Raw genomic sequence first — 25924 nt, 5'->3', positions numbered from 1 at the left:
TCAATGTAGTAAGACCCTATCATTAAAACAAGGCTCTACCAAGACTCAGCCTCTTAGTTGTGAATTGGAGTGCAGAGGATTCAGTCCATCATGGCAGAGTGGGTGTGGCATGGCGGGCAGAGAAGGGCGTGCAGAGAGCACTACCCTTAAGGTGCTGCAGTGGGCCTTCATTTGGATGCAAGCGCTCCTGTGCAGCTCAGTCCCTTTGTTGAGGGTGGGTTCAGTTTTGATATGCTGGTAGTAGATAAGCTGGTAACAGAGGGTCCTGACTCTTGCTGCCATTTCTTCTCTGCAGTCCTCCACCCTGGTCAGAGGACCCCTCTCAACAGCCAGCGTGCCTCCTAGCTTGCCCTTCAGGACAACATCCCTGCTTGGAACCTTGCCCATTGGTGCAAGGTATGCTCCTCAACCCTCCTTTGCAGAGCTGTATCCACCTCTGACTTCATCCTTGGAAGACTTTTATTCTTCTTTAAATTCATTTTCACTGACTGAATCCAAACGAGGTAAGACTTTTTCCTAAATTATAAAAACTACAGTCAGTTTTCTAAAAATGAAAATGTGTATCCAATTTTGTAAAGCACTTTTAGGTGATAGTTTCTTGAATTTTTTTTTTTTTGGGGGGGGGCTAAACTACAAAGAGGGAACCTTCAGGTTTGAATTTGGTTTAACTGTGCCATTCTGAGAAGCAAGGGTATAGGAGTGGCATTGGCTTTAGATTGTAGGATTGGCTAAGCTGGTGTTCCTTGTTTAGGAGTAAATGACTTGAAGTGTTTTCTGCAGTAAAAGTCTGTCCCATCTTAAAGCATGTGAACTGGCAAAACATTAACACTAGCTTCACATCTGGGTTTATATGACAGCATTTAGTCCTGGTTGGGGCTTCATCTAGCTCAGCAACTTGTGTTCTCATTTTATCATGGAGTACTGAGTGAGGTTTTGGTCTGGCCAGTACTAGGCTGAATACTTGGTTTTGGGGTATTTTTGTTGTTATTAGTTTGCTTTTGTTTTTCTGGGGTGCTATATGTATTATGTAAAGTGCTCTACTGCTAAGCAACACCCCATAACGTTACTACATACTATAAATAGTGAGGAAAGTCTTTATGTATTTTTTGAGACATTGTTATATAGTTAAAGGGTAAAAGTCTAAATTACCATTCCAGAGATTTATAGTGAAGAGATTGGAAACCATGGGATACAGAATGGCAGAGGGGAAGTAACTGAATGGTAGATTAAGATGAGACAGTCCTTGAGCCTCCTGTCTTACTGTCAGAGAGGAGGTGCCTTTCTCAGTTGTTGGAATGTGAATATGACTTTCTTAGATTTGTCTTAGTCCTATTCAGTAGGCCCTGCTGTAGATAATTTCTCCAGTAATGCCTACGGGTTATTTATGCTTTTGGCTTCTAGAAGGAAGACCCTCTCATCCCTCTTTTGACAGTAGTGAGTAAGAAAGCTTACAGGATCGGGACGGGATTGCTGTGGGAGGCCATAGGCAGTCAGCTGCAATGCCCTTGTGTTCTGATTCCATGACTAGAGCGAAAAGGTCTGTTGAAGTCTTTTTATTATTTTAGATCTGTCCACCTCAACTGCTAGAGAGGGAGCAACGCTTAACAACAGTAATTCCTCCCTTTTACTTGTAAGTGCCACTTCCTCTTTTGTGCATACATCGCTTAAATTGAACGTAGGCCTGTGCTTAAGTAACTGAATCATGTGACTAGAAATGAGAGCTGCCCTTGAATTTTCTGTGCTGTGGGGAGTACTATTAGAAAACTCATCCAGAACAGCCACTATAAATGTTTTGAGTGTGTGCTGACTTGTTGGAGCAAATTAGTCACATTGCTAATAGTGCAAGCTTTAGTGCAGCCTAAGCGAATGTAAGAACACAGCATGTAAGATGTGTGTCCTGTGGAAGCAGAACAGCTGTGTGTTAGCAGCCATAGAGCATCACTGAGGGGCCCACAGTTCACAGCACAGTTTGTCATAGGGAAGCACGCTGGAATGGGATGGTGCCAGCTCGTCCTGTTCTCCACAAGAATTCAGTTCTTTCTTTAGTAATAGTACAATATTTGTTGCCTGTTTTTGTTTTGTTTTGTTTTCTTACTCTTTTTGCAGATGAATGGACCAGGTAGTTTGTTTGCCTCTGAAAATTTCCTGGAAATTGCAAGAGAGCCTAGAAATGACTTTGGAAACTTTTTTGGAAGTGTGATTGCTAAACCAGTTTCATCAGTGACTCCTAGGCATCCCCTTGAAGGAACCCATGAGCTGAGGCAAGCTTGCCAGATCTGCTTTGTAAAATCAGGTCAGCATCAAAGCAGTGGGCAGCAAATGCACTGTGAGGAGCTTGTGAGCAGGTGGAAACGGCGTTGGCTGTGGTGGCTTTCTTTGAAATGTTAGGAAGGAAGCAGCTAAAGAAGCAGTCAGTGGCTAGGAGGTTGGCACACACTTTTAATCCCAGCACTCAGCACTTAGGAGGCAGAGGCAGGTGGATCTCTATGAGTTCAAGGCCAGCCTGGTCTACAAAGTTAGGTTAGGGCTACACAGAGAAACCCTATCTCAAAAAAAAAAAAAAAAAAAAAAAAAAACAAACAAACCAAAAAACCCCAACCCCTCCCCCCCCAAAAAAAAAACAACAACAAAAAACAACCAAACCAAAAGAGGAAAAGGGGGTGGGGGGAGAAGAAAGAAAAGGAGCAGTCAGTGTCTGGTCCAAAAGCAATTCAAACTTTTGCCTGTTTTTACTTTTATGAGTGGTTAGAATTCCCGTTTAGACCATTTCCCTAGTAAGTCACTCGGCCAGGACTGCTGCTGAATAGAGCATTGTGTTTCCTGATGAAAGGCACAAGTCTACTCAGGCAGCCTGTTTGCTTCTGATGAGATTTGGGGCCAGTGGTAGTTGGTGTTGACATGCTCGTGACTGCTTATAAACTGCCTATATTGAAACTGAAAGGTACTTGTTCTGTTCAAACAATGAGCAATCTTCTTTATGTCTTTTTCAGGCCCTAAGTTAATGGATTTCACTTACCATGCTAATCTAGATCATAAATGTAAGAAAGATATTTTAATTGGTAGGATAAAAAATGTTGACGATAAATCATGGAAAAGAATACGTCCAAGACCAACAAAAACAAATTATGAAGGACCATATTATATATGTAAAGGTATTTATTGTAATTCCTTAATTAGTGTATGTTGTATGACTAATCAACTTTTGGAAAGTCAGTCTGGCCTCGTCCTCTGTCCTGTTGGCTATATTTCTTCCAATATTTCCTGTTACTAAAAATGGTTACACTAGGAGAAAAGCAGTAACTTGAATCGGGTCAGTTCATAGTTTCTCTGCTATTTTTGCTGTTTTTTTTTTTTAACATCTTGTAAATATTTTACAGTTTGTAGAGACAAGGCCTAAGTCAGATTTTAAACAGAGAACCCAGCCTCATCTCTGTAGAATTACAATGCTGAACTAAAGTGCTGAATGTGCTTCTGAGAAAACTTGTATTCTCCTTTTGGTTTTAAACTTCATCTGAATGAGCTTTTAAAGCCACAAAGAAAAAAAGAAAAAAAACCCACTAAGATGATTTTGCTATTTTTTTGTTTTACTTATTTATTTATTTTATATATGCGTGTTTTATGTGCATGTATGTCTGTGCACCACATAAGTTCAGGACCTGCAGTGTCCAGAAGAATATTGCATCCCCCTGTAACTGCACTTACAGAAGGTGGTAAGCTGCCATGTGAATGGAACCCAGGTTTTCTGGAAGAGCAGCCAGTGCATTCTACTGTGGAGCCTTTTCTCTAACCTGATTTTTTTTTTTTTTTTAATGAGAGTATTCATTGTTCAAATGACATTTTCATACATATGTAACACATACTTTGTGGTCATATTTACCCACTTTGCCTCTCATGTCCCAGTTTCCCTATAAAATGCTTTTTAGCCTCAATGGAGCACATGTAAGTATTGAAGTGTCTTCTCCCCATTTCATCTGGAAGACTAAACCCCACCCCATCCTGACTGTTCTTGTTTGAATGATCTGGATTATCAGGGATGCTCAGATGATGTTGTAACTGTGCTTGCTATTCATTGGCCCTGGAAAAACAAGCATCCCTGTCTCTCCGCCTTTCCAGATGTTGCTGCTGAGGATGAATGTCGATACTCTGGCCACTGTACCTTTGCTTATTGCCAAGAAGAGATAGATGTGTGGACCCTGGAAAGAAAAGGGGCATTCAGTCGAGAGGCTTTCTTCGGTGGCAATGGAAAGATCAGCCTTACTGTGGTCAAGGTTCTGCAAGAGCATCTTGGAGAGTTTACATTCCTTTGTGAGGTGATTTCTTTATGAATATTTTCTGTGGTAAAATTTGGTGATAATGGTGGAGAGTGTATCTTTGTGGAGAGCACTTGCCTGTCATGCACAGAGGCTTCAGCATGGTGCCTGTGTGCTGGGGCATATGTTTTTAGGTCACTTGGGAAGCAGAAGCACACAGATCTCTGTGATTTCCATGCCAGCTAAGGTTACACAGTGAGAATCTTGTCTCAACAATAACCAAAACAAAAGTGTGTCCAGGTGGCACACACTTTTAACCCAGCATTCTTGGGAGGCAAAGCCTGGTAGATCTCTATGAGGTTTACAGTCTTGTCTACATAGTGAGTTTCAGGCCAGTCAGGACTACTTAGTAAGGCCCTTTCAAGAAAACAAAAATCTGAAAAAAAATTTCTGATTTATAAGTCTCTTTATATAAAGTGCTCAGCAGACCCTGTAGTAACTCAGTTACTCAGTAACCAGTAGGTGCTATCATTATATGAAAGAACAGAAGAAAGCTGGGCCTGGTGGTACATACCTGAAACCCCAGTGCTTAGGAGTTTGAGGCAAGAGGATCACTCTAAGTTGAAAGCCAGTTTGGGATTTAGTGGTCATGTCTCAAAACAGCCAGAGCAGAATGGATAGTATTAAGGTTTCCTGATGAGTATCAGTTGGCAAAAGTTATAAATTTAACGCATAAATATATAAGGATACTGAAACTAAGGCAGTATTTTGGGCACAAAACTCAAGATTTGTATTGATTTATCTGATAATCTTTTTTTTCTATTTCAGAAATGTTTTGATCATAAACCTAGAATGATAAGTAAAAGAAATAAAGATGATTCCACTGCTTGTTCTCACCCCGTTACAAAGCATGAATTTGAGGACAATAAGTATGTTGGTGATCATTTATTTATTTATTTATTTAATGTTTTGGTTTTTTGAGACAGGGTTTTTGAGTGTAGCCTTGACTGTCCTAGACTCGCTTTGTTGACCAGGCTGGCCTCGAACTCACAGCAGTCCACCTGCCTCTGTTTCCCAGAGTGCTGAGATTATACGAGTGCACCACTGAGCCCAGCTGACTTCTAATGTGATTTCTAGTGAGAATAAAATAGATACTCTTAGATCCAATAAAGGCAGAAATGGATTAGATACAGAGGTACACATGGTTAGCACATCAGAGAAGGCAAAAAGCAGATAGACTCTGAGTGTCAGGTCAGCTAGGGCTCCAGAGGTCACACCACCTCACAAAAAAAAAAGTCAGTAGATAGCATTTCTGTTCTTGTATTGTTTTGAGAAATAATAAGTATTTTAAAATACTTTTAGCTGGGTGTTATAGCACATGCATGTAATCTCAGCACTCAGGAGGCAGAAGCAGGAGGATCACACGTTTGAGTCTAGCCTGACCTACGTAGTAACTAGGACAGCCAGTGTTACATAATGAGAAAACAGTCTCAGAAAGCAAAGCAGTGAGCTGGGCAGTGGTGGTGCACACCTTTGATCCCAGCAGTTTCAAGGCAGAGGCCAGCCTGGTCTACAGAGTGAGTTTCAGGAGACAGTGCTACATAGCCCTCATCTTGAAAAACAAGCAGAAAGCAAAACAGTAGACCAGTGAGGTGATTTAGCATGCTAAAGGCACTTTGTATCAAGCCTGATGATCTGAATTTGATCTCCAGGACCCACATATTAGAAAAACAACCACTTCCAAGTTGTTCTCTGACCTCCATACGGCACCATCGAGCATGTACTTACCTGTATACACACACACAAATATGCACACACATACACCATAGAGCATGAACACATAGACACACACTCCAGTCTCCACTCACGCTAAATAAAGGTAATAGAAAAATGTTAAAAAGTATTTTTGTTCGTTTGTCTGAGAATTAAGTTCTGAATTACTTGAATTATTAGATTGATTACATACTATAGAAAAGCATATTAGTTTATAGCTTATGACACACATTTAGATTTTTTTCTTGCTGAAACTGTAATTGTACCATTAACTGTTGCGTGTGTAATTTTTTTCTGATACTAATTTTAATAAAATGGCTTTTCAGACTAGAACTTGACATTGTGCGTATGTATGTGTATATGCATAGTTTTTCAAAGTTGGCAGAGCAGTATTAAAACATTACTTTGTTTTTGTCTTAGGTGCCTTGTCCACATTTTGAGAGAGACCACAGTGAAATATTCAAAAATACGTTCTTTTCATAGTCAGTGTCAGCTTGATTTATGTCGACATGAGGTCCGTTATGGCTGCTTAAGGGAAGATGAGTGTTTCTATGCCCATAGTCTTATTGAGTTGAAAGTCTGGATAATACAAAGTGAAAGAGGTGGGTCTGTTGGCTTGTTACTGTCCCTGTAAAGAAGTCAGTGAGTGACAGAACAGTAGTAAGGAGAGCCACCCTTCTCAGCCAGCTCATTTCATAAGAGTGTGGGGCTGGCAAGATGGTTCCATAGGTAAAGGCACTTGTTTCCATGCCTGATGACCTCAGTTGGATCCCTGGACTCCATGTGAAAGGAGAGAACTGACTGCACTTGCCCTCTGGTCTCCACTTGCATGCACACACAGTAAATACATTACATGTAATGAAATGGAACTGTGCAGCTCATCCCTCAAGTTCGCTACTGGGATTGAATTTAGGCCATCTGCACTTCAGGCAAGCTCTCTGCCACTAAGCTTTATCTCTTGTTTTTTTTGACTGTTCATGCCAGATAGGTCATCACTAAGTTGTTGGGCTGACCTAATCAAGGAATCTTCCAGGCTCCGCTTCTTTAGCAATTGAGACTACAGGACTGGGCTACATTGCTTGGCTCCTATAATGTTTGTTTTTTTTAAGAGTTACCTATCTTGGATGTGGTTTCATGTAGTTAATTGTTGATACAAATCTATATCTATATCTATCTATCTATCTATCTATCTAGAGAGAGAGAGAGAGCATGGATTTTAAGAGTGGGAAAAGGACTCCTTAGAAGACATAAGGAGCCATGCTTGTAAATACTCTAATTTGAAATATGTGATGCAATGTACATTCATCCTTAATGGAATCAGGCTGCCTGAGAACTGGGGAGTTAAGGATTCTGTTACTCTGACTGAGACCGGATAGGTGGGTTACTGTTCTTTTAGAGAACTTGTGTGTTTCCTAGGTATCTCTCATGATGTTATTGCTCAAGAATCCGAACAGTATTGGAAAAGCTTAGAAGCAAGCATGCCTGGAGCACAGGTATGAACTTGTGAGTTGTGTGCCATTTTGGAGTCACCTAGTTGGTGTTGGGTTGATGATAGACTCAGGTTTATACTTGCAGTCATTTACTTAATGCTTATTCAGTTGAGTAACCCTGTAAAATTTGCAGTTTGGTTTATTACCATAAAAAAGCAAATGGCAGCCTATAATACCTGCCATTGATGTAGGACACTGATTTCCTGTTTCGCTCACTTAAGAAACAGTGGGTCTTGGGCTTTGGCAATTCTTGGTTAGGGAGATGGGTTATGTTTTGGAGTTGTGTGTCCTACTTGGTTTAACTTGTTTATCCATCGTCCTCCTTGACCCACTCAAAAACCACTCAGTTCAAAAACTAGCTTTTGTCAGTTGAGTTTTGGTATCTGTAATCATTTTTTCAGACCCTTCTGCATATTCCACATAGTTTAGATTGATTATCAGCATGTGTGTGTATGTGTATACATTTGTCAAGTCATATAGCTAGACAACTAAGCTGTGGTAGTAGAAAACGTATGCTGATTTAGTATGATGGGGTTTTTGTATGTGTGTGACGGTTTCTCTGTGTAGCCTTGGCTGTCCTGGATTCACTTTATAGACCAGGCTGGCCTCAAATTCACAGAGATCTGACTGCCTGTCTCCCAAGTGCTGGGATTAAAGGCATGCTCTATCACCACCAAGCTAGTATTCTGTTTTTAGAAAAGTGGTTTCTATTATAACTGAGCTTTCATTGTTTAAGGTACTTGGCAATCAAATAATGCCTGGATTACTTAACATGGAGATAAAGTTTGTATGTGCTCAGTGTCTGAGAAATGGCCAAGTCATTGAACCAGACAAGAACAGAAAGTACTGCAGTGCCAAAGCACAGCACTCGTAAGTATGTGTGGCTGCCTTGTCAGTCACTGCGCTCCATAGAGTGTGGTTATGCGTGTGAGAAAGGAGACCAGGACTTTGAAAAGTCAATAATTAGATGTGATAACAAAGCAAACGGAAAGAGGCTTTTAAGGATATAATAGCTGATATTTCGTAAATAGTGTTTTCTTCAGTTCTGTCACTTTCTTTGTTTAGGATTTGTAGTGAATGCCGATAAATGTTGAGGGAAAGTGAGACAGTAGACTTGTAAGGCATCTTTTAGAGGGGTGAGAAGAAATCTCTGGTCCTTTGGGTACACATTCTGTGCCTCTCCTTTTATGCTTTGTTTTTGCGCGAGTGTTTTTTTCTGAACTCCATCTTTTTTAGGTGGACCAAAGAACGTCGTGCGATGAGAGCGATGTCTTTTGAACGTAAGAAGTGGATGAACATCCGTCCTCTCCCCACAAAGAAACAAATGCCTTTACAGTTTGATGTACATACGTAATTTTTAAGCCACTTTTTAAAATTAGGCATTTCCATTTATTAGGAAGTAGTGTTAATTCAGATTGAAGCTAAAGCCCTTTTAAGTACTGCTCATCAGTTGTAATGAAATTGAAGCTATTTCGTTTTCTTCCTTGCCCTTTGGTGTATGTTTGTGACTCTAACAGTTTTCATATTGATTGGTACTTCATAGGTAACTTAGGGTAAATAGATAACTTTTCCAGAGTTAAGGAAAGTTATGGACATAATTTAATTTTTCTAAGAATTTATTTTTGGGAGGGAATGAGGATTTCCTTTTATTTTGTCTCAGTTTGAGGTGAAGCTCAGGGCTTTCTGTATTGTTAGTAATGCTAGATGAATTCACTCCTACATCTTTCTTACCGTATCTTGGTTGTTTCACTACAACAAGAAATACAAGCTAAAAAACTCAAATATGCCAAACATTGGTGGTGCATGGCTTTAATCTCAGCACTTGGGAGGCAGACGCAAGTGGATCTTTGTGAGTTCAGGGCCAGCTTGTTCTACATAGTTCATTCCAGGACAGCCAGGGCTACATAGAGAAACTCTGTGTTGAAACACCCCCCCCCAACACACACACAAAATACACTCAAAGATCTAAGGTAGCCCGGAAGAAAATATCAGTGCCACCAATGCACACCTCTTGGGAAGAGAACACCAGACCAACTTAGCATGAAGGTAGCATTTCATTCATGCAGAGGCAACTCTTATTTTGAGAGGGCGTTAATGGTAACCAGACCAGGTCACTTATTATTGTATGTGGACTTTGCTTTTCACAAGGCAGTGTGTGGGAGAGTCCAGAGGTATCACAGTGTGAGCTAACAGATAGGGACAGGTGGGGTATTGACAATCCATAATGCTTTCTGTCTCCAGGATGGAAATGACAGATTGTCTCAACAGAGGAGCAAAGCACAAGGTCCTCTTGTAGTGAGCTGCCCTCAGAATAACTGGGGAAAGTAGAGGAAACATATGATGAATTTTGCATCGCCTTGTAGCTTTGTAAAACTTAGTGCAAATCACAATGCTAGTGTTTGCGAGGCAGTGATCTTTTTATCTAAAGTGGAATTAGACAGGTATTTTTATGGAAAGGAAAGAGATTTAGTGGGCTTTAAAGGATGCGGATGTATGTGTATTAGAGACTTGGCTAAAACAGAGCAACTGGGCTTTGTTACAACTGTTGTAGCTCAGTGATAGAATACTTGCCTAGCATGTTTGAGGTCCTGAGTTCAGTTCCCAGTACTGCCAAAACAAATAAATGGTTCCTGAGGCAGCTGACCAGGACTGTTGATTTTCCTTTAATCTTGAATCTATCATAACATAACATTTCAGTAGCTTTATTGATTCTTTTCCCCCAACCATGTTAGATGTTGCTAAAAACCCTTTTCCTAGAATAGATTATTCACGTGTGTGCCTGCGTGTGTGCACATACCTGTTATAGAGACTGTGAGGAGGTAGAAAATCTCTTCTTTCAGAAGAGGACCTTGTTATATTACTTGGCTTCATTTTCCTATCTTGTAAAGGATCATTATGCCTTAGGTACAGTAGTGTGTTAGGAGATTTTTTTTTTTTTGAAACCTAGCTCAGTGTCTTGTCCCTTGTACCTCCTGTTCCTTATCTTTAAAGACTGGGTAAGCCAGGAGTGGCAACTGTAACTCTAGCACTCAGAAGGCACAGGCAGGAGAGTCACCACAAGTTTAAGGCTAGCCTGGTATACATAGCAAGCAAATTCTATGCCAGCTAGGGATACACATAAAGAGACCCTGTCTCAAAGTCTCAAACAAAAGAAAACAAAAAGAATGATGAAGCTGACTTATTAAATAGACTGTTGACCTCTTAGAGGTTTTCATGTGGGGAGATTTTCACCCCAGGAGAAAATGTGGTTTTAGAGTTTTGCAAAAGCAGATGCTGAACTTTACTGTTCTATAAGGTAAGTAGTGGGAAAGGCCAGTTCCTGGGGAAGAGCAAACATAGCCTAGTTAGCATTACAGCCAGCCAGCTGGTGAGACCTAGGAATGAGCTTTCTTGGCAATGGAGGTTTGTCAGGTTCATTTTTCTGGTGCCTTCTTGTTCCATTGTTAATTAAAATTTCACATAACCTGGGCTGGAGAGATGGTTCAGAGATAAAGAGCACTGACTGTTCTTCCAAAGGTCCTGAGTTCAATTCCCAGCCATCACATGGTGGCTCATAACCATCTATAATGAGATCTGATGCCCTCTTCTATTGTGCAGGTGTATATGGAAGCAGAATACTGTATAAATAATAAATAAATAATTAAAAAATTCACATGACCAGAGGAGTGCTGTTTGAAAGCCTCTTAATTCCCTGACCTGGTTAATGTTAGTAAGTGTCTTCAGATACACTGTATCTAGTGGAAGGTTAAGATGAACTCTGGGTGTAGGGTCATTGGCACTTTGAGTCGGGAAGCTTCCTGGCTCTGTCTAGTAACCTTTAGAATAAACTGCAGTCTTTCTGTTCCCAGTCCTGACTTAGGCATCCTGAATATTATGGGAAGAGAGTAGGAGCCACCAGACAAGAGGGCATCAAGATATTTACTGCAGAGCTGAGAGAGATCCCCCATTTATGATTTTGTAGATAATCTGTACTCCCTTCTTCTGTGCTTCACTTTCTTTGGGAAATGTTCTGAAATAGAAATGTTTGCTATCATGTATTTTGGATGTATGATCCATTTGAATAGAATTAATCTTAAAATTTGTACTGCTAAGAATTAACACTGGTAATAAAACTTGCTTGGCTTTAATGTAAAATTAGTTATACTAAGCAGTGCCCTGTCTTTAGTGTATATGTGTGTGCACTCGTGTGTGTGTGTGTGTGTGTGTGTGTGTGCGCGCGCGCGTGCGTGCATGCATATATATATATATACATACATATATATTATATATATATTTTTTTCTCCACACAGCTTTGCAACCATATTGCTAATGGAAAAAAATGTCAGTATGTTGGCAACTGTTCATTTGCTCATAGTCAAGAGGAACGAGAAGTGTGGACTTACATGAAGGATAACAAAAGTAAGTTCATGTTCTCTATCCTTGATGTTTGTGAAGTTTAGTTCTCTGTGAGCATAGCAAGCTTGCTCACAGAGAACTAAAGCAGCTTGCACAGTTTCAGATGCAGCTCTAGCTGTGCTGCTGATGCTGGCTGGAAACATGACCACAGCTTCCTTGGTGTTGAAGCTGACATCTGATGTGGTTTGGTTAGGCCACATTTGGGTGTGAATCTGTAGTTCTTCATCCTTCATATAATAGGCATCCTCCTTAAAAGTTGCCTAGGATAGCCCAGATCCTCTGTGACTGTAAACAAGATCACTTCAGTTGTGACCCATTATATACAGATGGGAGTTTGAGAGGAGCTTCAGACAACATTTCACTTTTGAGTCTAAATAGTTTTACTACAGTTTTTGTTTTAGGGGACAAGAGTTGGTTTTTGGTCTTTTGAGAAAGGGTTTCTCTCTGTAGCCCTAGCTGTCCTAGAACTCTCTCTGTAGACTAGGCTGGCCTCAAGACTCACAGATTTGCCTGCCTCTTCCTCCCAACTGTTGGTGTGTGTCACATCTGTTTTGAAAATATACTGACTGATAGGAAATGTACATGCTTGCATATGTATTTGGCATTTTGTGGTTGTTGCTGAACACAATTCTTTTTTCTTCAGTACATGATATAGAACAATTTTATGAACTCTGGCTGAAGAATCAAAGAAGTGAGAAAAGTGATGATGTAGCCAGTCACTCTAACAAAGACAATGGGAAACAGATCCACATGCCAACAGATTATGCTGAGATTACTGTAAGTACCATTGTGCACTCACTTGTGCTTCAGGGCTGTCTGTGTGGCGTTTTCCTTTCCCACCATCTCCAGAGCCTTCTTCTGTCATCTGCAGCCTATCTCCTTCTGCTCTTCTTTCTTCTGTGCTTTTTTTGCCATTAGCTTAGGTCTCCTTGTGCTGAAACATTATTGCTTGAATTCTTAATTTCAAAAACATAAAGAAGATTGGTTGGGGTGTAGCCTAGTTGGTAGAGTCCTTGCCTAGTATCCATAATACCCTGAGTTTATTCCCCAGTATCACATAAACTAGATGTGATGTGTATGCCTGTAATCCCAGCACTCTTGGAGGTCAGAACTGAAGGACCAGAAATCCAAGGTCATCTTTGGATACCTGGCAAATTGGAGGCCATTCTGGGCTACATGAGAACCTGTCTCAAAAGCCAAAAATGCCACAAGTGATGGTACACACCATTAATGTCATCACTTGGGAGTCAGAGCCAGATGATCTCTTGAGTTCAAGGCCAGCCAGGGCTCCATAGTTAGACCTGTGCAAAAAGTAAAGGCAACATGAATAGCTTGAGCCTATCACTCCATGTTAACTGATGTTAATGCTTGTGTCTGTATAGTAAGTACTACAAATAAAGTTGGAAGTGTGTCTGTTCTTCTGAGAGGAAACCAGATCCAGGGGGTTAGGCTGGGATATTTTTCTATGCTATGTTTATATATGAGTGATGTGCCTTTTTTTTTTTTTTTTTCTTTAAATGAAAGGCATAGGGTTCACTCTGTAGCCCATGCTGATCTTGAATTTGAGCAATCTTCTTGACTCAGCCTCCAGAGCACTGGGATTATAGGTGTGAGCCACCATCCCTGGCCATTATGATGTGGTTATTCTTCGTTTGTAGTCAGCCTGGTGTTTTAAGCACCTGGCAGGAGTGTGTGTATTCTGTTGCCACTGTTTCTTGCATTCTTCATTATATCCCACCCATGTCCATTACCCCTACAGGGCTGTCTGTCCTAGTCTTGTCTGTGTCTCTGCTCTGATACATGTGAAGTTGAATCTCTCATAGTACTTAAACCTCTCTGTGATGTGTAGCTCTGTGCTTAAAGAGCCAGCTCTTTATATTCTGGGTACCTGGTACAAATTTGGTGTAATTGGGGCTAACTCATGTGTAGAATTGCTGCTGGTCCTTTTAGAGCTGGCCTGCTCTGGCCTTGTGCAGGTCCTGGTTTTCTTCAGGGTGTTAATGCTGCCCAGAATACATGCTGCCTTTCAAATGGTATTGTTTGGATAGCAGCTTCTCTGGCCCCTTTGCCAGAACTTAACTGGATGTGTACAGGACCCAGCCACTCCTCAGCCTCTTGTGTTGGCTTATGTTCCCCTACTGTAGTTGGTTCTGTGCTGATGCTACCTTTGGTTTTGGGTTATATGTCCCCTTGTCACTTCCTCAGAGTGGAGCCTGAATTAAGCTCAGGCAGCAGTGGGAGGGACAGGCTCTCAGGCAGCACATCTTCCTGTACCCTTTAGGTGGACTTCCACTGCTGGATGTGTGGGAAGAACTGTAACAGTGAGAAGCAATGGCAAGGCCATATCTCCTCTGAGAAGCACAAGGAGAAGGTTTTCCACACTGAGGATGACCAGTACTGCTGGCAGCACCGCTTCCCCACCGGGTACTTCAGTATTTGTGAGAGGTATGTAGGTCCCTGCAGGCTCTCTGTGAAGACAGCTGATCTCGTGGTACTTCTGTGGTCATTATGTCTGCAAACACAGTAGGATTTGGGTGGTAGAGCCTTGCAATGGTGTGTGCTCTTGCAGGCCCTTGAAGGCATATGCAGGCATACCTACCCCTACCATCTGTGGATTCTTAGACTTTTTGTCACAATAAATGTTCATCAAATTAAAGGTGGCCTTTAAGTTATATTTTAAATCTAAATTTAGAATATAGCATTGGCTCAGCAGTCATGACACCTGCTGTTCTTGCAGAAGACTCAGGTCTGCTTTTCATTACACACATCAAGTGGCTCACAGTCACTTGGAACTTCAGTTCCAAGGGATCTGACATGCCCTTCTGGTCTCTGTAGGCACTTGTATGCACATAGTGTGCATACATACTCAGGCATATTAACACACACACACACATACACACACACACACACACACACACACACACACGCAGGTATTAGCCAGGTGGTGGTGCACTCATTTAGTCCTAGTGCTCAGGAGGTAGAGGCAGGCAGATCTCTGAGTTCAAGGACAGCCTAGTCTACAGAGTGAATTCCAGGATAGCCAGGGCTACACAGAGAAAACCTGTCTCAAAAAAACAAAACAAAAAAATATTGTATTTAATTTCTAAATTCAGAGCATTTGGCTTAAGGACACAGCTCAGGTATAGCATACACAAGGCCCAACATTATAAGAAAAAAAAAATCTTGTTTGATGAATTTTTGTTTTGTTTTGTTTTTGAGACAGGGTTTCTCTGTGTAGCCCTGGCCATCCTGAAACTCACTCTGTAGACCAGGCTGGACTCAAATTTAAAAAGATCTTGCCTCTGTCTCCTCAGTGCTGGGATTAAAGGAGTGCACCACCGCTGTCCGTTTGATCAATTTAAAAATCTTAGGATCCTTAAAATCTTTTTCTTTTAACTCCCCTCCCTTAACCTGAGGCTGGGAAGGTGGTCCAGCAGGTATGAGCACTGCTTACTGTTGTTTTTAACAAAGTCTCAATCGTTTGATCTAAATAAAGACTTGGGAGCCAGATGCTGGTGTGAAAGTCTGCTATTTCAGAGGAGCAGGGGGGAGCACCCAGCTGGCCTTCCTACTCATCCACTTCCGCAAAAAGAAGGAGTCCTCCTTCCCCATGTCTTCTCAAAAAAACAAAAACAAAAACAAAAAAAACCCCAAAAAACTCAAAGTGAATGTCCCTTCCTTCTAGCCATCTTTCTGACATTTTCTTACTCTCTGTTTTTTTCCTGTTTTCCTTTTTGTCAACTGGTTGCTTGTTCCACCTCTTGACCTATGGTTGACTTACTTAACCTAACTGTTTACAATCTTCAAACAGAAAGCTCTTGGGTTAAAGGTTTGTAAGGGCTGAGCCACACCACAACTAGAAACAGTTTTTGTTGTTGTTGTTTTCAGTAGACAACAGAATCTCAGGGTTGACAACATGATCAAATATACTGCAACAACTTCAACTTACCGAATGGGCATAAGGACCTGAATTCAAACCCCTAGAATCCATGTAAAAAGGCAGCCATGTTTTTGCCTGTAGGAAGGGTAAGGACAGAGTTGCTGGAGCTTGCTTCCTACCAGCCTATCTTGGCTTCAGTGAGAGGCCACCCAGTGATCCTGCTCTGGTGTCCACATGCCAGGCAAGCACTTTACCACTGAACTGTACCCCTAGTCCCAGTCAGTACTGTAAAAGGAACTTTTATTCACCTGCTTCAGTTGTTGCCTTAGAGCTTTCCTGCCTTCGTCTGCTAACCTAGGTGTAGGCCTAGTCCTAGAAGCTTCTAGCCTCCATACAATCTAACGTAGGCCTAGAATGTTTTCCTCTTCTGAGACTTACTGCTTAATAAGCTCACCCTTTCTTGGTTTTTCTGAGCTCAGAGCTGGCTGATTCAACTCAGCTGTTCTGGCTCAAACTCCTCTCCCAGCTAACTTATTCAATGTGGCTCTTCTCTCCACCTCTGAAAATTTCTGTTTGGCCTCAAGCAATGTACTCTTATTTCCTGGCTCCTTCACATTCCCTGGCTCATTCGGTCTTCACCTGAGTTCTCTCTCTGCAACCTGTCTCTCTATTACTGTCCCGGTAAAACTGCCCCCACCTTCGCTTTCTCCATTACCCCTTAATTAGCTTCCCTTTTCTCTCTTCTTGTGAGAGAGTTGGGTGTATCCAATTCTGTCAAATCTTTCTCTGATTCATGACTTTTTTTTTTCTGCCATTCAGTTAGACATCACTTTCAAACATGGATGTTTTCTTCTATGAATTAACTTTACCTTCATTATTTGGAATTAAAGCTGTGTGCCACCTCATCTGGACCTAAGCTTTTCTTTACCTGAAACTTACTCTACACCAGGCTGGCCTTGAACTCAGATCTGCTTGCTTGTCTCCTGGATTAAAGGCATGTTTGCATTCCAGCCGGATCACACAGACCTAGAAGGTCTTTGGATGTGATCTCTTGATAGAGCAGAGATTAATTAAAATTCCTCTACACATTACTTTGTTTTGTTGTTTTGAGACAGGGTTTCTTAGTATATAGCTTAGGCTGTCCTGGAACTCACTCTGTAGACCAGGCTGCCATTAAACTCAGAGATCCATCTGTCTCTGCCTCCCACATGCTGATGACTTTCTGATGACTACTTTTAGTTTACAGTACTAAGTTCCCTGTTGCGTATATTGTGCCTAATAAAAACTTTATTTCCCAGGCTTAAGTTTCTTAACTGGGTCTGGGTGCAGCTCAGTGGTTAGAAGGAACATGTTCTTAGTCGGCAGGATGCCCTGTGCTTTATACCCAGCAGCAAAAAAAAAAAAAAAAAAAAAAAGAGGGGAAGGCGTATACAGGTTTGTCACACAGCTAGGGAAGAACATGATTTCCAGAATCATGACACTTTTAAGATTTATTTATTATGTATACAATGTTCTTCCTTGACACACATAATTGGGCACTAAATCACATTATAGATGGTTGGGAGCCACCATGTGGTTGCTGGGAATTGAACTCAGGACCTTAGGAGGAGCAGCCAGTGCTCTTAATCTCTGCACCAGCTCTCCCAACCCAGCACTTTCTCTAATTTCCTTCAGGATGCTAACCATGCCACCTTCTCCTGACAGGTATATGAATGGCTCTTGTGCAGAAGGAAGCAGCTGTAAATATGCACATGGAAATGCTGAACTTCATGAATGGGAAGAAAGAAGAAAGGCCCTACAGATGAAACTCAAGAAAGCACGAAAAGATCACTTAATTGCCCCAAATGATAATGACTTTGGAAAATATAGTTTTTTGTTTAAAGATTTAAAGTAATATGCTGGCTTTTATGTAACCCAATCAGAGCACTGACCAGAAAACTTGGAAGTGTTGAAAGGCACGTAGCAAAGGAGCCGCAGATTTTCTGCATGATTGGCATCTATTGTTCCTCCTGAGCAGCAACCCACAGTAGATAGGAAAATGGCTGTTGACAGGCCTGGCCCAGCTCTCTCAGAGCCACTGGCATCAGATGGCGAAGTGACTTGCTGCCGGGTTGCTGTCTGTTGGACAACTTTTGGATGAGGTGTGTTGGGGAAGAGGATAAGGCTTACTAGGATGACTCTCTGAGATAAGAACCATGGCCATGAAAGAATCGGTATATGCTGGGATCAGAATACATGATGGATGAAATTCTTTGTGTTTTAGTGGAATGAATTTATTTGATAAAATAAAGTTTGCTACTTATCTGTATGTAGGTTGCTAAAAAGGATTTTCTTAACTCAAATTTTTAAGCCAAATAACCATTTAACATTAGTATCTGTTAAATGGGTATTTTCTGTATTTGTATGTTTCACTGTGATAAGGGAACTGATGATCATGTACATCAAGAATATTTTGAAAATAATCAATTGACATATTTTATTTCTTGGTCTTTTGCTGTTTAAATGATGATTTTGAAAGATTAAACTTGTATTGTTGGTATTGTGTAGTGTATGAACCAATATTGCTTGTAATAAAAGATTTTATAGAGAGACAACTTTCATAGTTTCAGTGTGGCCCTTTCTCCATAAAGAATATTTAGAACTGGGTTTTACAGAGATTTTGTTTGATTTTTGCTATGTGGGGTGCTGGGGCTTGAGCCCTCGTACATGCTAAGTGGACAATGTACCTTTGAACCACATTCCAGCCTGTTTCTACTTTTTATTTCGAGGCAGTGATTCTCCCACCGTTGCCTCCTAAGTAACTGTCTTTGATTATAGGCCTGTATCACTAGGCTGAGCTCACAAAATGTCTTTTGTTTTAGCTTGAGATCAGTCTAGTCTAGCTTTGAACTCCTGATCCTCCCGCCTCCACCCAAGTACTAGTTACAGTTGCAGGCATGTGCCCCCAACCTTGGGTTTCCAAGTGAATGGGGTTTTATTTTCTCATTAATGTGTATGTATGTACATGATGTATGTGGGTACACACATGCCACAGTGTGTGTAGGCTCACAACTCTGCCAACAACTCCTGTCCACCTTTCCAGGGTCCTGTTGACCGAATCCAAGTTGCTGGGCCTAGGCAGCAAGTACTTTTACCTGCCTAGCCATTTTTCCTGGCAGGAATCTCTCAGGTCCTGGAAGTCCCGTAACTTCCTCAGGGTGAATCTGAAGAGGTGGGATGCTGCAGGAAGGGTCTGGCAAGCTGCAAGTAAAATGAGTAGACACTTTTGGAAGGTAGGAAAGACTAAGAGTCCTCAAACACCTTTTTCAAGTGCCCCCCAATATTGGGGAGTGAACCTAGGGCCTTATATATTACTAGGCAAGCATTCTGCACTGAATACAACCCCAGAGGCCTTATCTGCTTTTCCGACTGCTGATAAAAGCCACTCTGCCTGCCACTTCTGTTTGTTTATTTCTTATCTGTACTTTTTCCAGGGAGAATAGGATATAATGAGAAGTCCCTGATGCTCTGTTTAATCTTAAAGGTGAAAGAATTGGAGCCTGGGAATAGAGCTTTATAGCAGAGTACTTTTTACACATATAACAACCCTCAGTATCCCAGGATCAAAGAGAAAAAGTCCATTATCTTGAACTTTGGAATCTGGACTAGAAAACAAAGTTTGAGGTCTCATCTATATAGACTTCCCCACCCTCCCCCAAACTCTTCATTTTGTGCCCCACTGCTCAGCAGTTTGCATCTTCCCAGAAAATTCCATTTCTGTATAAATCAGCCTGTTTCATGCTGCAGTTTGTGGTCACAGCCTGGATTATCAGGACACTGAGGTTGATCATGCTGTGGGAAAACCACACCCCATTCTATTAGAGGCACCTCTGGTGCCCTAATGACTGCATGGATAACCATGTGTAGGGGTGTTTGCCTACAGTTATGTGTATAACATAACAACCTGATGCCCAAAGCAGTCAGATTCTCTGGGACTGGAGCTATAGACTTTTGTGAGCCTCATGTGGGTGTGGGGAACTGAACTCTGGTCCTCTAGAACAGCCTTAATCACTGAGCCATCTCTCCAGCCCACCAAGGGGTGGTTTTTAAGTTAACATTTGATCTAGGCTACTTTCCCCTCCCCATCACCCTTACAAAAACATCTTATTTTAAATTATATTTGTCTGTGGATTTGTGCATGTGCATTTAGTACCCTGGAAGGCATCAGATGACCTGGAGCTGGAGTTACAGGTAGTTGTGAACACTTGTACTGGGAACCAAACTTGGGTTTTCTGCAAGAACAGTACACTAACTACTGAGGCATGTCTCCAGCTCCAGCCAAGACCTTTTTTATTTTCAAATAAGGCCTTGTTAAATTGCCCAGGCTGGCCTTGAACTCTGTGTACTCTGGAACTCTGCCATCTAGAACAGCCAGTGGTCCTCTAGTCTTGTTTTCCTAAGTAGTTGGGATTAGGGGTGTGTGCCACCAGGCCTGGTTTAGAAAATTAACTATACACAAGTCATACAATATAAACCTCACTTTTGGGGAGAAAATTATAATTTACTCTCTTCTAGACTGGTCTCAGCATTTAACGCTGTGATACCAGATGTGAGCCAGACACCATGTGCAATTTTGTAATGTTTTACTTACCTTAAAACAAAACAAAACAACAACAAAAAACAATCAGCCTGGTGCGGTGGGGTACGCCTGTAATCCCAGCACTCTGGGAGTTCGAGGACAACCTGGTCTACAAAGTGAGTCCAGGACAGCCAAGCCACGGCTACACAGAGAAACCCTGCTGATGGCTGGATTCTTTTATTGAATGTAATTATTTTTGCTGTTTTTCTGTACTTGTCCTAGGATTTCTATTGCTGTGATAAACATGGACAAAAGGTACTTGGTGAGGAAAGGGTTTATTTTGCTTACACTTTCCCATCATAAGCCATCATTGAAGGAAGTCAAGGTAGGAACCCAAAAGCAGAAACTGAAGCAGAAGCCACGCAGCACTCTTATTACCCCTTTACACTGCTGCGGGCCGTGGAGCGGAGCAGGTTAGCCTCCGTCTCATTCCTGCGTCCTTCTCGCCTCTGCACGAGTGCCCCAACCCTCCCTTTCTGAAAAGCAGAGGTAACAAACTAGCGACAATCACCGCTTCGAAGTCTAGCAAAGAACAAACAGAGCCCAACAGTACCCGGAAAGACACACCAACGGAAAGACGCGCTACGAGGCATCACCGACCAGTTTCCGGGCACGAGGATCCTGCGCCTGCGCAGTCCGAGGATGACGGGCGGGGTCGAGCGTGGGTGACAGCAAGCCTGCGCAGAATCTGTACAAGGGGGCGGGACCGGGGGAGAAGGATGACGCGGCCGCGAGCGCTGCGAGCACCCGCGCAGACTCCATAGGCTCGGGGGCGTGACCCCAAAAGGGCGTGGCTTCCGAGGGGAGCGGGCATTCGCGCAGACTCTGGGGCGGTGGGCGGGGCGTCTCTGAAGTGTCGCTGACGTGGAGAGTCCGGGTTAGCGGGCGCCGCTAGCTGTGAGGTCTGGGAACGACGTGCGGGGCCGGGTCCCCGGGCCCGAGGCGGCGGCAGCGGCGGTATAAAGCCGGCCACGGGGAGCATGTAATGTCGGAATGCGGAGGCCGCGGCGGCGGCGGGAACAACAACAGCGACGACGCCGAGGACGAGGGTGGCGGCGGCGGCCCCAAGGGCTCCGGCTCCCTCAGCCCGGCCGGGGCGGCGGCGTCCTCGGAGGGCCGGATCCGCCGCGGGCTGCGAGAAGCTTCGCTTATGGCGCACCGGCGGCCGGAGCTGCTGTGCGGGGCCGTAGCGCTCGGCTGTGCTCTGCTCTTCGTCCTCAAGATCTCCTGCAGGTGAGGTTGCCGGGACTCGGGCTCCGCGGCCGGAGCTCTGTCAGCCCGGTTGCGCGGGGTCAGCTCCGGGTCTCCTGCGGGGAAGTCGGGCCTGACTTGTCAGCAGCTACAGGCTTGGGACTGTCCCGGCGGGCCGTGGTCGCCCACTGACCTTGTTCCGCATGGAGAGCTTTCAGGGTGCTGCCCCTTATCGCTTATGCACAGAGGGCGTTTGGACGCTGTGAGCTGCCGTTCACCTGTTGAGGCCTCTCGGGGTGCACATATAAACTCTTAAAAGGCTATAATACTGTGTTTTCATCAATTCCATTTCCCTTAATGCTTGCAGTTAACAAGCCTTTAGGAGTCGTAGTCGACTTTGAGAATCCAGACATACATTAGATCTAGTGACAGTGCGCATTTTGTACTCAGCACTTGTTAATGCTGAAGACAAAAATTCCAGTTCCCTCGAGTTCTCATTGAGATGATAAATAGTAAACAAACACTTCGGAGACCTTAATAAGTGCTAGGCAGGGAAAAGAAGGGAAAGGGTAGGTAGGACAGAAAGGCCTTCGTAAGAAAATGACCTTAGAAGCTTACATACAGAAAAGAAAGGGGCAGTGCTGGAAGATCTGGGGGTAAGAGTTTCCCCTAAGAACAGTTATGTGGAGCTGGAATCTGGGCAAGCTTGGTCTTTTTTGGAACCCTGGTAAAGGCCGAGTATTCTGGAGTTTAGTATAGGAAGAATGGAAGCTAATGTGCCTTTTTTTCAGGACATTGCATAGATACACAGTTTATATGTCAGTTATACTTCTCGCCTCATAGCATCAGTGTATCACTTGAGGTTTTACTTTATAAAATCTGTTGTCAGTAAACATATCTTCTTGGCATTTCTGCCCAGAGGGAGATTTATCTGGGTACGTATTTTGTGAAGTGAACACAAAATGAGATTCCGGGGGTTATAGTGGAAAGAGACAAATTATTTTAGTGTTTGCTACATGCCAGGTACTGTGCTCCTACTGGGATTAAAGGTGCTAAAGGCCTGTAGGCATGTGCCATCACACCTAGCCTAGACTTTTACTTTTTTCTTTCTTTCTTTTTTTTTTTTTTAATCTTGAGCAACCAGACTTTTATTGTCTTCACAAGGAAAATACAGAAAGTATTTTACAAGGTGGAATATTACAATTCGGCATTTGGATTCCAATTAAGAAAACAGTCCTCCTCCCACCTTAAGGAGTTGATTTACTTCAGTTTGACCAGCTGTGAAAACAGTGCTCAGTATTTGATCTGAGACAAGAACATATGACTTAGTAGATAGAAATGACCTTTGAGATGTCAGGAAGAGTCTCAATCTAGCTTGTATGCTTTTGGTCAGGAGAATGAACCTGTAGGGTCACTTACTTAGGCATCTTAGTAATGCTGGCAATTTGACAACCTTTTTAATAAACTCAGATGAATTTTTAAAAGAGTGATTTGTAGAATGGTGTCAAGATATTGTGGTATAACTGACCCTGACATTTTTGTTATTTTAAGATCTTTAATTTATTTCCTTATTTTAAGATCTTTAATGACAACAAAGGCTTAAAGAAGAACAAATTGGGTCTTTTTTTTTTTTCCAAATTTAATTTTATTGATAGTCCAGGTCTGAAATAAATGAATGCCCTAGCTGAATTCAGAGTAAATGATATGTAAGAAGGTGGATTTGGAGTTGAACACAATGAATTATTATGTGTTTTTGGGCATCTAATCTTTGCTCACTTCTATTTATGGGCATTCAGTCTCCATGTATGTATTCTGCTTGTTTTCCTTGCATCCTAATTTGAAGAAAGGTGTGTGGTTGTGTGTGTGTGTGTGTGTGTAAGGAGTAAAGCTGCATGTGTGTAAGGAGTAAAGCTGCATGTGTGTTCTTTTAGAAGGGAGGTAGGTTTAAGTTATAAATTTCATGTAAGAATTGAATTTGCAAGCTAGCAATATGGCTAAGTGGGCGAGTACTTACTGTACAAACCTGACAATGTGAGTTTGATCTTATAGCTTACGGTGGAGGGAGAGAACAGATTCCAGAAATTGTCTCTGACTTCCATGGGAATGTCTGCACTCACACACATCATGTACAATCATGTACACACATTCATTTTAAAAAGAAAAAAACAGGCCTTTATTGTATACAACCAACTTTTTATTTTTCTTTCTCTTTATTTTGTATTTGCTACATAAGAGCTGTAGGAAATCTTTGATTTACATATATTTTTTTAAATTTTTTAAAATTGTTTATTAATTACACTTTATTCACTTTGTTTCCCCCCTGTGGTTCCCTCCCTCCTCCGGTCCCAATCCCTCCCTTCCTTCATACTCTGCATGCATGCCCCTCTCCAAGTCCACTGGTAGGGGAGGTCTTCTTTCCTTCCTTCTGATCCTAGTCAATTAGGTCTCATCAGGAGTGGCTGCAGTGTCTTCCTCTGTGGCCTGGTAATGCTGCTTCCCCCCCCCCCCCCCCGCCAGGGGGAGGTGATCAAAGAGCAGGCCAATCAGTTCATGTCAGAGATAGTCCCTGTTCCTATTACAATGGAACTCACTTGGATACTGAATTGCCATGGGCTACATCTGTGCAGGGGTCTTAGGTTATCTCCATGCATAGTCCTTGATTGGAGTATCAGTCTCAGGAAAGACCCCGTGCTCAGATTTTTTGATTTTATTGCTCTCCTTGTGGAGTTCCTGTCCTCTCCAGATCTTACTGTTTCCCACTTCTTTCATAAGATTCCCTGCACTCTGCCCAAAGGTTGCCCAAAGTCTCAGTAGGGATAGACTGCAGGGCAGAGCCTTTCAGAGGTCCTCTGTGTCATGCTCCTGACTTGTTCCCTCTTTTCTCGTTCTTCTGATGTCCATCCTCTTTGCCTTTCTGGATAGGAATTGAGCATTTTAGCAAGAGTCCTCCCTCTTGATTAGTTTGGGAAATGCAAATCAAAACGACCCTAAGATTTCACCTTACACCCATCAGAATGGCCAAGATCAAAAACTCAAGAGACAACACATGTTGGAGAGGTTGTGGAGAAAGGGGAACCCTCCTCCATTGCTGGTGGGAATGTAAACTTGTACAACCACTCTGGAAAGCAATCTGGCACTTTCTCAGACAACTAGGAATAGCGCTTCCTCAAGATCCAGCTATACCACTCCTAGGCATATACCTAAAAGAGTCTCAAGTACACAATAAGGACATTTGCTCAGTCATGTTTGTAGCAGCCTTATTTGTAATAGCCAGAAGCTGGAAACAGCCCAGATGCCCCTCAGTGGGGAAATGGATGCATAAATTGTGGTATATCTGCACAAATTTTATTACTCAGCAATAAAAAACAAGGAAATCATGAAATTTGCAGGTAAATGGTGGGATCTGGAAAAGATCATCCTGAGTGAGCTATCCCAGAAGCAGAAAGATGCACACGGTATATACTCACTCATATAGACATATAATATAGGATAAACCTACTAAAATCTGTACACCTAAAGAAACTAATACATATAATTTTTGAAAACTGAAGCAAATTTTGAGAAATATATGAAAAGGATCTGTGATAGAGCAGAGGGCCATGTTTCTCTTTCCTGGCTGTTTATTTTTTGTTTGGTTTGTGTTTTATCTGACTTTAAGAACTCCTCTGCACCTGTAAAAAAAAAAAAAAAGTAAGTTGATAATCATCTCTATTTACCCCAGATTGCATTATTTTATGCTAAGCATGCAGTTTTTCTTTTTATTTGCTTTTGAGACTGGTTCTCCTGTAGTCCGGGGTGATTTCAAACTACTGATCATACTACCTTCACCCCTGGGTATTACAGGTGCTGGGATTACAGGTGTATATAACCATGTCTGGCTTTAAAAACAAAACAAAACAAACAAACAAACAACAGTAAGTGGGGGTGGAGAGATGTTCTTCAAAGGACCTAGGTTCAATTTCCAGCATCCACATGGCTGCTTACAACTGTCTGTATCTCACACCTTCACACTAATGCACATAAAATTTAATAAATTATTAAATATAATAGCAACAAAACCCACTAAATTATGTGTATATGTGTGCATCTGTGTGGGTGTGCACATGAGGGCAAGTGCTCACAGAGTCCAGAGGATACCCTGAAACCTTGAATCACAGGTAGTCCTGAGCCACCCAACATGGATGCTGGGAAACAAACTTGGTCCTTCTAGAGCAGTATCCACACTTAACTGCTGAGCTCTTAAGAGCCTCCTGGCTTTGTATTTGAGACAGTCTCACTTTAACCTAGGCTGGCCTGGAGCTTACTGTCCTGCTTAGCTGACTGAATG

The 25924-nt window shown here is 42.2% G+C and overlaps 2 protein-coding genes across 9 annotated transcripts in view; both read left to right on the top strand.

The window, feature by feature from the left end:
* Positions 1-18382, top strand: part of Zc3h7a (zinc finger CCCH-type containing 7A) — a 40131-nt gene extending 21749 nt beyond the window's left edge. For all 6 annotated transcript variants that reach the window (XM_021654089.2, XM_021654087.2, XM_060364185.1 and 3 more), the window contains 14 exons: positions 296-503; positions 1566-1630; positions 2107-2293; positions 2991-3152; positions 4114-4310; positions 5079-5179; positions 6444-6625; positions 7440-7516; positions 8250-8383; positions 8750-8855; positions 11803-11911; positions 12552-12685; positions 14190-14353; positions 17493-18382. In XM_021654089.2, the coding sequence (XP_021509764.1) occupies positions 296-503; positions 1566-1630; positions 2107-2293; positions 2991-3152; positions 4114-4310; positions 5079-5179; positions 6444-6625; positions 7440-7516; positions 8250-8383; positions 8750-8855; positions 11803-11911; positions 12552-12685; positions 14190-14353; positions 17493-17682 (2016 nt within the window). In that variant the 3' untranslated portion in view covers positions 17683-18382. The remainder of the gene's footprint in view (positions 1-295; positions 504-1565; positions 1631-2106; positions 2294-2990; positions 3153-4113; positions 4311-5078; positions 5180-6443; positions 6626-7439; positions 7517-8249; positions 8384-8749; positions 8856-11802; positions 11912-12551; positions 12686-14189; positions 14354-17492) is intronic.
* Positions 18383-21253: 2871 nt separating this feature from the next.
* Txndc11 (thioredoxin domain containing 11) overlaps positions 21254-25924 on the top strand; it is a 62144-nt gene continuing 57473 nt past the window's right edge. Inside the window, exon 1 of one of the 3 annotated variants that reach the window (XM_060364189.1) lies at positions 21254-21639. In XM_060364189.1, coding sequence (XP_060220172.1) covers positions 21392-21639 — 248 coding nt within the window. In that variant the 5' untranslated portion in view covers positions 21254-21391. The remainder of the gene's footprint in view (positions 21640-25924) is intronic. The other 2 variants (XM_060364187.1, XM_060364188.1) reach the window with 2 other exon arrangements.

This window comes from Meriones unguiculatus, chromosome 11 (genome assembly GCF_030254825.1).
Source record: "Meriones unguiculatus strain TT.TT164.6M chromosome 11, Bangor_MerUng_6.1, whole genome shotgun sequence".
In the NCBI taxonomy this organism is placed as follows: domain Eukaryota; kingdom Metazoa; phylum Chordata; class Mammalia; order Rodentia; family Muridae; genus Meriones; species Meriones unguiculatus.
The sequence above is the reverse complement of the archived record's forward strand: the minus strand, read 5'-3'. Positions and strand labels throughout refer to the sequence as shown.